Source organism: Ciconia boyciana, chromosome 16, assembly GCF_034638445.1.
Source record: "Ciconia boyciana chromosome 16, ASM3463844v1, whole genome shotgun sequence".
Lineage (NCBI taxonomy): Eukaryota > Metazoa > Chordata > Aves > Ciconiiformes > Ciconiidae > Ciconia > Ciconia boyciana.
Genome location: NC_132949.1, coordinates 15,247,496 through 15,260,174, shown reverse-complemented (window position 1 = coordinate 15,260,174; position 12,679 = coordinate 15,247,496). Strand labels below are relative to the sequence as shown.

The window sequence follows — 12,679 nt, the reverse complement described above, 5'->3', positions numbered from 1 at the left end:
AGCGCTCCGGCTCTGGCGGAACTTGCCGAGCCCCTTCCGGAGGAGCCCGAGGCCAGGCCGAGGCGTCCCGAAGCTCTTCCGGAGTGGCCCGAGCCCGCGCCGAGGCGTCCCGAGGCTTCTCCGGAGGTGCCCGAACCCCTTCCGAACCTCTTCCGAAAGGTTCCGAGGCCTCTCCGGAAGCGCCCGAGGCCGTGCCGAGCCTGTTCCGAAGCCGCCCGAGCCGCTCCGGAGGCGCCCGAGCGGGTCGTGCCGGTGCGGAGGCGGCGGGAGCGGGAGGCGATGAAGCGCGGCCGGGGCCGGGCCCGGGGGTAGCGCGGCCGAGCGAGCGGCCATGGCGGCCAACATGTACCGCGTCGGCGGTGAGCGGAGGCGGGGGGTGGGAGCGGGGCCGGGGCCGACAGGGGAGAGGGGAGAGGGGGCCCCGCGCCTGTGAGGGGACGGGGTGTCCCGTGAGGGGATTAGGGGGATCCGTGAAGGGAGGGGGGGTCCCACAAGGGGAATGGGGGGGTCCCGTGAGGGGATTAGGTGGGTCCGTGAGGGACGGGGGGGGCCCGTGGGGAGGAGGGGTGGGCACTGTGAGGGGAACGGGGGTCCCTGAGGCCCAGAGGTGGGCGACACTCGGCTCCCCCCCCCCCGTGTCTGTGAGGAAGAGGAGGGGCCCTTGGAGGGGCAATGCCGTGTCTGTGACAAGAGGGACCCACGAGGGGGAAGGGGGAACCCATGAGAGGGAGCCCCGGCTTCTGGGGTGTGTTCGTCCCGTCCCCCCCCGTCTGTGAGGGGGAGGGGAGGGTCCGTGTCGGTGGGGGACCCCTGGTCTGGAGGGGGGGCCGGGAGCAGGGGGCTGCGTTTTCAGCGAAGGAGAAACGGGGTCCCAGTGTCCACGAGTGGAAGGGGGGGCTGTGTCTGTGAGAAGCGGGGACTCCCCAAGTGGCAGGGGGGTCCTGTTTTGGGGGGGGGAGCCCTGTGGGATAAGGAGGAGCCCCCTGTGCCCATGAGGAGGAAGGGGTGTCTGTGAAGGGAAGCCCCCCCTCATTTTTCTGAGAGGAGAAAGGGGGCTCTTCTTAGTTTTTAGAAGAAGAGGGGGGGCTGCGGGGCCTCTCACTGCACCCCCTTTTTTCCTGCAGATTATGTCTACTTCGAGAACTCCTCCAGCAACCCCTACCTCGTCCGCCGCATCGAGGAGCTCAACAAGGTGAGGAGCCACCTCCCGGCGGGGCTGGGGGGCACGGTGCCCTGGGGACAGGGACCCCTCCATTCCCGGGAGGCTTCCCCTGCCCCCTCCTCACCTTCGTGTGCCCCCCCCCCCGCCCTCCCCCAGACCGCCAACGGCAACGTGGAGGCCAAGGTGGTCTGCCTCTTCCGCCGGCGGGACATCTCCAGCAGCCTCAACAGCTTGGCCGACAGCAATGCGCGTGAGTTGGGGCTCCTGCGCCCCGGGGGGGGGCGGTGGAGGTGTGCGTGGGGGGACTGTGGCTGTGACCCCCCCCTGCCCCAGGGCTGGGGTGTGGCAGGGGAGAGATCCTGGCTTGCTGTCACTCCTGCCTCGGGGCGTTCGGTTCCCTGAGGGTGCTGGGAGGGGTCCGTGACCGCCCCCACCCCAACTTGGGCTGCCCCCCAGCATGGGGTGGGGGGGAACTGGCCTGTCCCAATCCAACGTCCCTGGGGTGATTCTGGGGGGGGGGGCGGCCCTCGCCCATTTGGGGTCACAGACCCACCCCAGCAGGGGGTGGGGTGGGATGGGGGGATTGGGGGGGCAGAGCAGGGTGTCGAGGGGAAGGAGTGAGGCACAGCCTGGCCCCACCACCCCCCCAGCCGGCAGAGCGGGGAGGTTCTGGCCCTGATGGGGGGGCTGGGGGGGCCCCCGTGGCTGCCCCACCCCCACCGGGCTTCCTGCGCGTATGAGCAGGGCTGGGCTGTGTCGTGTCCCCCCCCCACTCCCCCCTCGGCCTGGGCTGCTGCCAAAATCCGGGGGGGGTGCTGGGAGAACAATGTGCCTCCCTGCTCGACGCTGGGGGGGGGCCCCCCTCTGACCCCCCCTGCCCGCGCCCAGGCGAGTTTGAGGAGGAGTCCAAGCAGCCCACCATGACGGAGCAGCAGCGTCACCAGCTGAAGCACCGCGAGCTCTTCCTCTCCCGGCAGTTCGAATCGCTGCCGGCCACCCACATACGGTGCGTGCCGGGGTGGGGGGGGGCCGGGGAGGGCTCTGAGGGGGGCTGCCTTGCCCTGACTACCCTCCTCTGCACCCCACAGGGGGAAGTGCAGCGTGACGCTTCTGAACGAGACCGACATCCTGGGCCAGTACCTGGAGAAGGAGGTGAGCTCCATGACCCCCCAGGGGAGGGGGGGCTGATTTGGGGCTCCCCCTCACCCAGCTGAGCCCCCCTGCCTTTCCCCCCCACTCTGCCTTGCCAGGACTGCTTCTTCTACTCGCTGGTGTTTGACCCCGTCCAGAAAACCCTCCTGGCTGACCAGGGCGAGATCCGGGTCGGCTGCAAGTACCAGGCGGAAATCCCAGACCGGCTGGCGGAAGGTGGGGGGGCTCTGCGGTGCGTTGGGGTGGGGGCACTGTAGCACAGAGAGAGGGGGGAATTCACCCAGACGCCCCCCCTCCCCACTCCCCCCAGGCGAGTCGGACAACCGAAACCAGCAGAAGATGGAGATGAAGGTGTGGGACCCCGACAACCCCCTGACGGACCGGCAGATCGACCAGTTCCTGGTGGTGGCACGGTAAGGTGGGGCCAGGGGGCGGGGGGACGCGGGGGCCCCGCTGACACCCCCCCGCCCCCATGTGTTCCCCCCCCAGAGCCGTTGGGACCTTTGCGCGCGCCCTGGACTGCAGCAGCTCCATCCGGCAGCCCAGTCTGCACATGAGCGCTGCCGCTGCTTCTCGGGACATCACGCTGGTGAGATGCGGGGAGCTGGGGGGACCCCGACTCCATGGTGGGGGGGCTCTTCCTGATCCCCCCCTTCCCTGTTCTGTGTCTTCTCCGCCCAGTTCCACGCTATGGACACGCTGCAGCGCAATGGTTACGACCTGGCCAAGGCCATGTCGACGCTGGTGCCGCAGGGAGGGCCGGTGCTGTGTCGTGACGAGATGGAAGAGTGGTCGGCCTCTGAGGCCATGCTCTTCGAGGAGGCTCTGGAGAAGTACGGGAAGGACTTCAACGACATCCGGCAGGACTTTGTGAGTCGGCGAGGGGGGAGCACAGGGTGGGGGGCACGGGGCGAAGGCCCCCCCCCTCTAGCAGTGCGAGGACTCACTCTCCTCCACTCCCCACAGCTGCCCTGGAAGTCCTTGGCCAGCATCGTGCAGTTCTACTACATGTGGAAGACCACCGACCGCTACATCCAGCAGGTGAGGGGGGGCTGCTGTGGTTTGTGGGGGGCTGCTGCACTGTGGGCGGGGGCTGTCATGAGTCCCCCGCTGTGCCCACCCCATCTTACCTCCGTCTCTGCTCACAGAAGAGGCTGAAGGCAGCGGAGGCGGACAGCAAGCTGAAGCAAGTCTACATCCCCACCTAGTGAGTTGGGGAGTGGGGGGGCCTGGACCCCCCTCCTAGGCCTGGGGGGCGAAGACGGGACCCCCCTGACCCCCCCTTCTCTGCAGCACGAAGCCAAACCCCAACCAGATCATCTCGGTGGGCTCCAAACCTGGCATGAACGGGGCCGGCTTCCAGAAGGGGCTGACCTGCGAGAGCTGCCACAGTCAGTGGGGCGGGGGTCCTGGGGCAGGGGGACAGGGCACGGGGGGCAGTCCTGGGACAGGGGAACGCTGGGGTGGGGGTCTGGGATTGGGGCAGGAAGAAGGGGGCTGAGGGCAGCAGGATGGGGGGTAGATGTGGAGTAGCAGCGGCGGGGGACAGGGTGGAGGCAGTGGGGGGCTATGGGGGTGGGAGCAGGGGCCTATAGGGGTGGGAGGCGGGTGTGGGCGGCAGCAGGGCAGGAGCGGGGGCATATAGGGTTTAGGGGGCAGCAGAGCAGCTATAGGGGCTATGGAGCAGGAGTAGGGGTGCATAGGGGTTATGGGGCAGTAGGGCACCTATAGGAGCTGTGGGGCACGAGCAGGGGCGTATAGGAGTTAAAGAGACAGGATGGGGGAGAGCAGAGCAGCTATAGGGGCTGGGGGGCAGGATGGGGATGTTGGAGGGCCGATCCCCAGGGCGGGCAGCGGAGCCGCAGGGTCTCTGTGCCCATCCCGGGGGGTCTCCACGCCCACCCCCGCCCCCCCGTAGCCACCCAGTCTGCCCAGTGGTACGCCTGGGGCCCCCCCAACATGCAATGCCGCCTCTGCGCCTCGTGCTGGATCTACTGGAAGAAGTACGGGGGGCTGAAGACCCCCACCCAGCTGGAGGGGGCGGCCCGCAGCGCCTCGGTGAGCCCCAGGGTGGGCCGGAGTGGGGGGTGCGGACCCCTCCTCACCCCGCTGACACCCCCCTCCTTGCCCCTCCTCGCAGGAGCCGCACTCTCGGGGTCACCTCTCGCGCCCCGAAGCGCAGAGCCTCTCCCCCTACACCACCAGCGCCAGCCGGGCCAAGCTGCTGGCCAAGAACCGCCAGACCTTCCTGCTGCAGACCACCCGCCTCACCCGCCTGGCGCGCCGCCTCTGCCGCGACGTGCTGCAGCCCCGCCGCGCCGCCCGCCGCCCCTACGCCCCCATCAACGCCAACGCCATCAAGGCCGAGTGTAGGTGTTGGAGTGGGGGGCGGGGGTACGGCATGGAGGGGGCATCCTCACGCTGCCGGCCCCCCCGCCCCCCCCTCACCTGCCCACCCCCTCCCACAGGCTCCATCCGCTTGCCTAAGGCCGCCAAGGCCCCCCTCAAGATCCACCCGCTGGCCCGGCTTCCCCTCGCCGCCATCGTCAAGGAGCTGGGTGAGGGGCCGGGGGGTTGCAGGGGGCGTCCCCCGGCGTGTGGGTCCTGGCCCTGGGGTGGCTGGGGGGTCCCCAGAGGTGTGGGGGATGTAGGGGGTATGTGGGGGTTATGGGGTGGCTGGGGGATGCGGGGGGGGGTACCTGGGGGTGCGGGGCCCAGCGTGGGGGACACAGGGGGAGATGTGGGGTGTGGGATGGCTGGGGGTGCAGGGGGCTGGTTGGGGCCCAGCAGGGGGTGTGGGGCTGGATTTTGGGGTTCTGTCTGGGAGCTGTGGGGAGGCTGGGGGGAGCCATGGGGCGGCCCCTCACCCCTCCGACTCCCCCCTGCAGCGGCACAGGCTCCCCTGAAGCCGAAGACGCCGCGGGGCACCAAGACCCCCATCAACCGGAACCAGCTGAGCCAGAGCCGGGGGCTGGCGGGGCTGGTGGGCAAAAGGGTCTACGAGGGGGCCGGCGAGGGCCACCGCCCCCCCCGGGTACGGGTACGGGGCGCTGGGGGGCTACGAGGGGGCGGCGAGGGCCACCACCCCCTGGTATGGGGGGTGGGGTCTCTCGGGGATTGACAGGGAGCAGGGCCTGTGGGAGCAGGGCTGGGGCTGGCAGGGGGTGGAGCTGGGGGTGATTGACAGGGGGTGGAGTCTGGGGAAGGAGGTTAGACTGGCTGTGGAGGGTCTGGTGTGATTAATGGGGTGGGGCTTGGGTTGATTGACAGGGGAGGGGCCTGGGGAAAGGGGTTGGACGAGCTGTGAGGGTCTGGTGTTATTGGCAGGGGTGGAGCCTGGGGTGATTGACAGAGGGTGGAGCCTGGGGAAAGGGGTTGGATGAGCTGTGAGGGTCTGGTGTGATTGACAGGGGGTGGAGCCTGGGGAAAGGGTTTGGACCGGCTCTTGGGGGGTGTGTCTAGTGTGATTGGCAAGGGGTGGGGCCTGTGGGAAAGGGCCTGGCCCTGATTGGTGGGGAAAGGGCCTGGGGGCGGGGGCTGGGCTGATTGACAAGGGAGGGGGATATGGCTGGGGCTGGGGGAACTGACAGCTCTTGGGGCCCGTGGGCAGGTGGAGGGGCGGGGCCGGGCGGGGGAGGTGGCCTGTGATTGGCGGAGGGGCGGGGCCTGACGCTGCCTCACAGGTGGGGGCCTCGGGCCTCCCCTTCTCGGCCAACGGGCGCCCCCGGGCGGCGGGGCTGCGCGCCGGGCCCCCCCCCGCCAGCAAACGGCAGAAGCTGAACCCCGCGGACGCCCCCAACCCCGTCGTCTTCGTGGCCACCAAGGACACCAGGTGGGGGAGGGGGGGGCAACGGGGTTTGGGGGGACACAGAGGGCTGCTGCTGGGCGGGGGGCGGGGAGCTGTGGGGAGGAAGGTTGTGGCCATGGGGTGGAGGGGGGATCTGTGGGGCGGAGGGGGAGGAGAACTGTGAGGCTATGGGGGGGCTATGGGGCACCATGGGGAGGAGGGGGGGATATGAGGGGACCGTGGGGTTGGAGGGGAGGGGATCTGCGGGGCAGAGGGGGGGATCTGTGGGGCCATGGGGAGGAGGGGGGATATGAGGGGGCCATGGGGTGGAGCGGAGGGGATCTGTGGGGCGGGGGGGCTATGGGGGTGGGGGAGGAATCTGTGGGGCCATGGGGCAGAGGGGGGTGGCTGCGGGGCACCCTCCGCCACTGACACCCCCCCCCGCTCCCCCCAGGGCGCTGCGGAAGGCGCTGACGCACCTGGAGCTCCGCCGCGCCGCCCGCCGCCCCAACCTGCCCCTCAAGGTGAAGCCGGGGCTGCCCCTGCGGCCCGGGGGCCCTGGCACCCTCTGCCCCCCACACCCTGCCAGCACCTCAGAGCCCATCGTCCTCGAGGACTGATCCCCCCTCCCCCCCGCCACCGGGCCGGGCCCCTTTTGTATTTTTTTTATTTCCATAGAAACCGCGGAGGGGGGGGGGCGGGCCCGGGGCTGGTCCGGAGCCCCCCGCTGCCCCCCGACCCCCGCAGGCCCCTTTGTACGTGGAGCAATGCCCCCGGTTTTGTATCTCGGGCTGTCCCGGTTCTGTAGCGACAGGAAATAAAAACGACGATTTTTCTTCATCGGGAAACAACAACCGGCACCGGGGGGGGGGGGGGGGGAGGCTCCGGGCGGAACACTTCCGGCGGGTCGCGTTTCCGGGGGAGCTTGGCGCGCGGCTCCTGGCGGAAGTTCTCTGGGGAAGTCAGACGGGACGGACCACTTCCGGCGGAAGTTCCCCGGGGAAACGGGCGCGGGAGACCGCTGGTGGTGGTGCGGGGAGGGAGGGTCCCGGCCCGGAGCCCGGTACTGGCATCGGCCCCGGCCCAGCCATGGACGCGGGCGCCGACCCGGCCCCTGACCCCGGCCCAGCCATGGGCGCGGGCCCCGGCGCGGTCCCTGACCCCGACCCGGTCCCTGACCCCGACCCGAGCATGGAGCTGAGCTCCGACCCGGTGGCGGACCCCGACGTGGAGGCGCTACCGCGGGGCGGGTTCCGCTGCCGCCTGTGCCAGGTCTCCGCTGCCAACCGTGAGTGCGGGGGCTGCGGTGGTGGGGAAGGGGGCTCCGGGGCACCGGTTGATAGCGCTGCCCCCCACCCCCCCCCCGCGCAGGGCCGAGCCTGGCGGAGCATCTGCGGGGGAAGAAGCACCGGCGGCTGCGGAGCCTGCGGGCCGAGCGCCGGGCCCAGGAGCAGCGGAGCCTCTTCGTCAGCGGCTTCGCCCGCGGCACCTCGGGCGCGGAGCTCGCCGAGTACTTCGGGGCCTTCGGGGACGTGGCGGCGGTCGTGATGGACAAGGAGAAGGTGGGGGCCAGCCGAGGGACCGGGACTGGGGCGGGGGCACCGGGCCGGGGCTGACGGTGTGTCCCCCCCTCTGCAGGGCGCCTATGCCATCGTGGAGCTGCGGGACGCCGCGGGCCGGGAGCGGGCGCTGGCGGAGCCCCAGCACAGCCTGGCCGGGCACCGGCTCCGCGTACGCCCCCGGGAGCAGAAGGTCTTTGCCTACGGCCCCCCAGGGCACAGCTCCCGCCAGGAGCACCTCGGCCCGGGGCGGCTGGAGCAGGCGCTTTGCCAGGCCCCGGATGTGAGTAGGGATGGGGGCGGCCCCCCGCGAGGTTCTCCCAGGGATTTGGGGGGGGCGGTCCTGGGGATCTCCCGGGCGTTTGGGGGGGGTCTCGGGGCTCTCCCGGGCGCGTGGGAACGCACTGGGGACCGTGGGTGACATCAGGGATCTTCCGGGGGGGCCGGGCTCTCCCAGGGGTCGGGGCAGGATGCGCCCCAGCTCCGCCGGTGACGCCGGTCCCCGCAGGTGGACGCCCAGATGTCGCAGCTGGTGGGGCTGCTGGAGCTGAGCGAGGACGAGCGCCGCGTGCGGCACCTCCTGGTCACTCTCTTCCAGGAGGTCTTCACCGAGTTCTTCCCCGGTGAGTCTCCTCTTCCTCACCCCCTGCATGGCCGCATCCCTCCTGCGAGCACATGACGCGGCTGCCACATTCCACACGCGAGCACGTGACGTGGCCGCGTCCCTCATGCGCGCTTCTGCCTCTCCCCACCCAGGCTGCGCCGTCATGCCCTTTGGCTCCTCCGTCAATGGCTTTGATACCCGCGGCTGCGATCTGGACCTGCTTCTGGACCTGGAGCGGACCAAATCCCTCCAGGCGTCAACACGAGATGCTCTCGGAGCCGGCTCCGGCTCCGGTGCAGAGGATTCCATCCTGAGCGACATCGACTTGGCAGCGACGCCGGTGCCGGAGGTGCTGGAGCTGGTGGCGGCCGTGCTGCGGCGCTGCGTTCCGGGCGTGCGCCGCGTCCGGGCTGTGCCCGCTGCCCGCCGCCCTGTCGTCAAGTTCTGCCACAAGCAGTCGGGGCTGGCGGGCGACATCTCCATCGACAACAGGTCTGGGGGGCGCGGGACCCCGGGGCGGTTGCTGGGGGGACCTCTCCCCTCCGGTGATGCATCCTTCTCCCGTGACACCTCCGTCCCCGCAGGCTGGCGCTCCTCAACACGCGGTTCCTGCAGCTTTGCGCCGAGGCGGACGAACGCGTGCGGCCGCTGGTCTACGCGGTGCGGCTCTGGGCCAAGCAGCAGGGCCTGGCAGGTGAGGGCGGGTGGTGGCGCTCACAGCGGGGTCCTGCCCGGCCCGTCGGCGGGCGCGGTGCAGCTCTGATGCCGTCTCCTCCAGGAAACCCCTCTGGGGGCGGACCCCTCCTCAACAATTACGCCCTGACGCTGCTGGTGCTGTTTTTCCTGCAGACGCGCAGCCCCCCCGTGCTGCCCACCGTCGCCCGGCTGCGTGACTTGGCAGGTAGGTTCTCTCTGTCCATCTGTCTGTCTCTCAGTCCCCCATCCAGGCCACTGCGCGTGGCCCCGCTGTGCCGGTGCTCCTCTCAGCGCCGCTCTGCTCCAGGGGACGAGGACCGCACCGTCGTGGCTGGATGGGACTGCAGCTTCCCTCGGGACGTGGCGGCGCTGGAGCCCAGCACCAACACCGAGAGTCCCTGTAAGTGCCAGGCAGGGGTCTGGGGGGGGTCCCGGGATCCCCACGCTGCCCTCACCGCTTGTTCCCGCAGGCTCGCTGCTGTCTGAGTTCTTCCACACCTTTGGGGACTTCGACTTCCCGGGGCAGGTGATCTCTCTGCGGGAGGGCCGAGCGCTGCCGCTGCCACCCCCCACCACCCCCGAGGCCAGCGAGGGGCTGAGGTTGGGGCCCCTCAACCTGCAGGACCCCTTCGAGCTGAGCCACAACGTGGCAGCCAACGTCAACGAGAAGACGGCATCGCGCTTTGGGCGTTGCTGCCGCGACGCCGCCAAGTATTGCCGCAGCCTGCAGTACCGCCGCAAATCCAGCAAGGGCCGGGCCTGGGGGCTGACGCGGCTCTTCCAGCCGGGGGCGGTGGAGCCAGGGGCGGCGAGCGCCGGCGCTTTCCTCATCTCCATTCCCTTGGAGGCTGCCGGCGGCTCCCAGCAGCTCTGCCAGGAGCCCAGCGGTCGTGGCCCCTGGTTCTGGGAGGTCTGCGCCGCCATCGCCTTCGTGCTGAGGGACGTTCTCAAGTGCAGCTGTGCCGCGGGGAAGCCACCGAGAGCTCCCCGTGAGGAGTCCGGGCTCCCAGGGCGCTCGGCGCTGTCCGAGGAGTTGCCCACGGGAACAGACACGGAGGAGCCGTCTGCAGCGGAGCTGCCGGCGGTGGGCTCCAAGCGTTGTCTGCCCGAGGCAGCCAACGGCACCGCGCTCCCAGGCGGGAAGAGGCCGCGGACGAAAGTCCCTGAGGAAGCGGCAAGCTGGAGCTGCGCCGTCTGGCACCGCGTGTGGACAGGCCGACGCCGCGTGCGCCGGCAGCTGCAGCACGGGGATGGCCCCGAGGGGCCGGAGGGCGACTCGCTGGAGCTGGAGCAGAAGGTGTCGGAGGCAATCGTGCGGCAGGAGGGCGCCGGGCAGCCGCTGGAGCCGCTGCTGCGCTTCCAGGCCAGCGCCCGGGTGGCTGGCACGCGGCAGGAGGCGCGGGTGCTGCTGCGCCTGGTGCCTTCCCCAGCCCCGCCTGGGCCGCTTTTCCGGGACTTTTTCCACTTCTTGCATAGTTTCCTGCCCACCGTGGTGCGGCAGCGCCTGGGCCACGGTCCCGCGGGGGACCCGGACCCCCAGGACGGAGGGGATGGGGGGGTGTTTCCTCCGTCCTGAGCTTCTGCAGTAAAAGGTCTGTTTTGCAGCCGTGTCCCGCGTGGGTTCTCCTGGGGGAGGTGCGTCCTGAGGACACCGGGGTGGGGATTTTTGGGGAGAGAAAAGGAAAGAAATGAGAGTTCAGGGAAAGGTAGAGCAGGGGCGAGTCAGAAACGGAAACCACCGCCAGCGCTCCATCCTCGACCCGTGCGAGGCTTTTGGTGCTGACGTTTCCCTGTCACGAGGGTCGGAGAATGCGGGGCCTCCGAGGCTGCACCGACACGAGCACGGGGTGGGCCGGAAGCTTCTTTCCTTTCCGTGTTGCCCGCGGCTGTCCCGGAGGCGTTTGGCCGATGCCGGAACAAGCGGCGCTAACTTTGGGTCAGCCCTGAGGCGGTGGGGCGGCCGGAGGAGAGGCGCGGGGTCGGTCCCTTGCCGCCGAACGCTCCGCTCCGCTCCGCTCCGCTCCGTCTGCTCTTCCGGGCTGGTCCGTTCTCCGCGGGCAGCGGCGGGCAGCGATGCGGTCGCCCCTCGGCCGCCTCCTCTGCAAAGCAGCCCCGCCGAGCGCAGCCTCCCTCCGGAGGCTGAACGGAGGGGCCGGCAGCGCTCTGCCGAGGGGGGCCGGTACCCGCGGGCTCCCGCCGTAGGCGAGGGCGGGGCCGTCCCCGGCCAATGAGATCGCTGCTACCGCGGCGCATGCGAAAATCCGGGCGGAGGATGCAAATCGCCGCGGGGGGGGGGGGGGCGGAGCGAATGCAAATTGCGGTGCGCAGCAGGCCAATCAGATTGCCGCGAGGGAGGGGCGAAGGGGCGGGGTATGTAGCTCGGGGTTGGGTTTGGGGAAACGAGGGGGCGGGGTGAATGCGACTCGGGGGCGCGGCTACGCAAATCGAGGCACCCACGGACTCGAAGTGGCCGCCGGGAGGGCCCAGGGCTGCAGCTGCCGGGGTCCGGCGGGGGTCGGTTCCTCCCCGAGGGCCCGGGCGGTGCGGAATAGGGCGGGGAAGGGAGCGGGGAGCGGAGCGGGGAGGTCGATGCGGGTGTGCGGGAGCGGCCGTGACATGGGGGCGGGCGGCGTTGGGTGGGTGGTCGATCGTGGAGAGCGTGGGGTATCGCTTCTCGGCCTTTTGGCTAAGATCAAGTGTAGTATCTGTTCTTATCAGTTTAATATCTGATACGTCCTCGATGAGAGGACTTTATATTAAACGGATTTTTGGGCCTGGGAGTTGGATCCGGAGCTTGCTCCCTCCGCTCCGCGCATCGTCCCGGTATTGCAGTGCCTCCGGGAACGGTGCACCCCCCCTCGGGGACCTGGTGTTGGTGAAAGACAGAGCTGTTGGCTGCGGCAGCGGGTGTTCCCCTGCCGGGGAGCGGGGGCCGCGCCTCCTTCCCCGCCGTTCTCCGCTTCGGCCGCCTCAGCCGGTGCTGCCACCGCGAGGTCTCCCGGTGCAGGAGGCGCCGCAGCCGCTTTCGCTTCGCCCCCACACGCCCTTCTGCCACCACACGCGTGGAAAGCCGGGTGCTGGCAAACAGTCCTTGTCCAACAGCCGCTTCGCTGCCGGACGCGGCGGGCACGCAGAGCTGAGCAGTGGCCCCCTTCCTCCTCCTCCTCCTCCTCCAACAGCCACTACAACACCCCTCCTCCTGCAGCCGTGAGCACTCGAGTACAGGCACAGGCTCCTCGGTGGGAAATCCTCATCTTTAATAACAAAGCTCAGCACCCAGAAAGCCTTGGCGATGGAGGGGGAGCTGCAAGGGGGCGCCCGGCACCACGCAACACCCAGCTCGCTGCCAGAGGGTCCTTCCCGAGGAAACCGGGGGCGGGGGGTGCAGAGTGGGGCTGGGTTTGGGGAGGACGGGGAGGGGCGGGGCGCTAAGAGACGTCGAGGGGGCGTGGCGTGTAGGAACCAGAGGGCGGGGCGTGCGACTCGCCGTGGCTGGAGGGCCTGGCTGGGGCGGGGCTCGTGCAAATGGAGGGCGTGGTTATGCTCATAACCACGCTAATCCACCGACTCGAACCACCGGGTCACCGCAGGGAACCCTCGGGACTGCGGCCCCCGGCTCCGTCGGGGGTCGGTTCCCCCTGCGGTCCCGGGCCAGGCTCCGCGACAAGATGCCGGCGGAGCGGGAGAGCCGCCGGCATCCCGGCCCCGCTGGCCGAGGC

The 12,679-nt window shown here is 70.3% G+C and overlaps 2 protein-coding genes and 1 non-coding gene across 5 annotated transcripts; all 3 read left to right on the top strand.

Annotated features, from left to right (window-relative positions):
• The first annotated feature begins 193 nt into the window (after nucleotides 1-193).
• Nucleotides 194-6,939, top strand: MTA2 (metastasis associated 1 family member 2). Of its 3 annotated transcripts, none has more exons than XM_072880819.1 (18): nucleotides 194-359; nucleotides 1,125-1,192; nucleotides 1,319-1,412; nucleotides 2,051-2,168; nucleotides 2,251-2,314; nucleotides 2,413-2,530; nucleotides 2,625-2,727; nucleotides 2,804-2,903; nucleotides 2,996-3,184; nucleotides 3,281-3,355; nucleotides 3,466-3,521; nucleotides 3,608-3,705; nucleotides 4,233-4,372; nucleotides 4,455-4,683; nucleotides 4,783-4,872; nucleotides 5,203-5,354; nucleotides 5,998-6,146; nucleotides 6,556-6,939. In XM_072880819.1, exons 1-18 carry the CDS (start codon nucleotides 332-334, stop codon nucleotides 6,719-6,721), a joined length of 2,037 nt encoding a protein of 678 aa, XP_072736920.1. In that variant the 5' UTR covers nucleotides 194-331; the 3' UTR covers nucleotides 6,722-6,939. The 3 variants fall into 3 exon arrangements, with proteins under 3 accessions (XP_072736920.1, XP_072736921.1, XP_072736919.1); XM_072880820.1 differs by having other exon boundaries at nucleotides 3,463-3,521; nucleotides 5,203-5,348; XM_072880818.1 differs by having other exon boundaries at nucleotides 3,463-3,521.
• A 41-nt stretch (nucleotides 6,940-6,980) lies between these two features.
• On the top strand, nucleotides 6,981-10,558 carry LOC140660215 (speckle targeted PIP5K1A-regulated poly(A) polymerase-like). The gene is made up of 9 exons (XM_072880817.1): nucleotides 6,981-7,389; nucleotides 7,473-7,663; nucleotides 7,740-7,943; nucleotides 8,169-8,283; nucleotides 8,417-8,756; nucleotides 8,849-8,958; nucleotides 9,043-9,165; nucleotides 9,268-9,360; nucleotides 9,431-10,558. The coding sequence occupies exons 1-9, from the start codon at nucleotides 7,191-7,193 to the stop codon at nucleotides 10,534-10,536; spliced, it is 2,481 nt and encodes an 826-aa protein (XP_072736918.1). The 5' UTR covers nucleotides 6,981-7,190; the 3' UTR covers nucleotides 10,537-10,558.
• Nucleotides 10,559-11,626: 1,068 nt separating this feature from the next.
• Nucleotides 11,627-11,817, top strand: LOC140660657 (U2 spliceosomal RNA). The gene has a single exon (XR_012045455.1). It is a non-coding gene; the product is annotated as a U2 spliceosomal RNA (small nuclear RNA).
• Nucleotides 11,818-12,679: the final 862 nt, after the last annotated feature.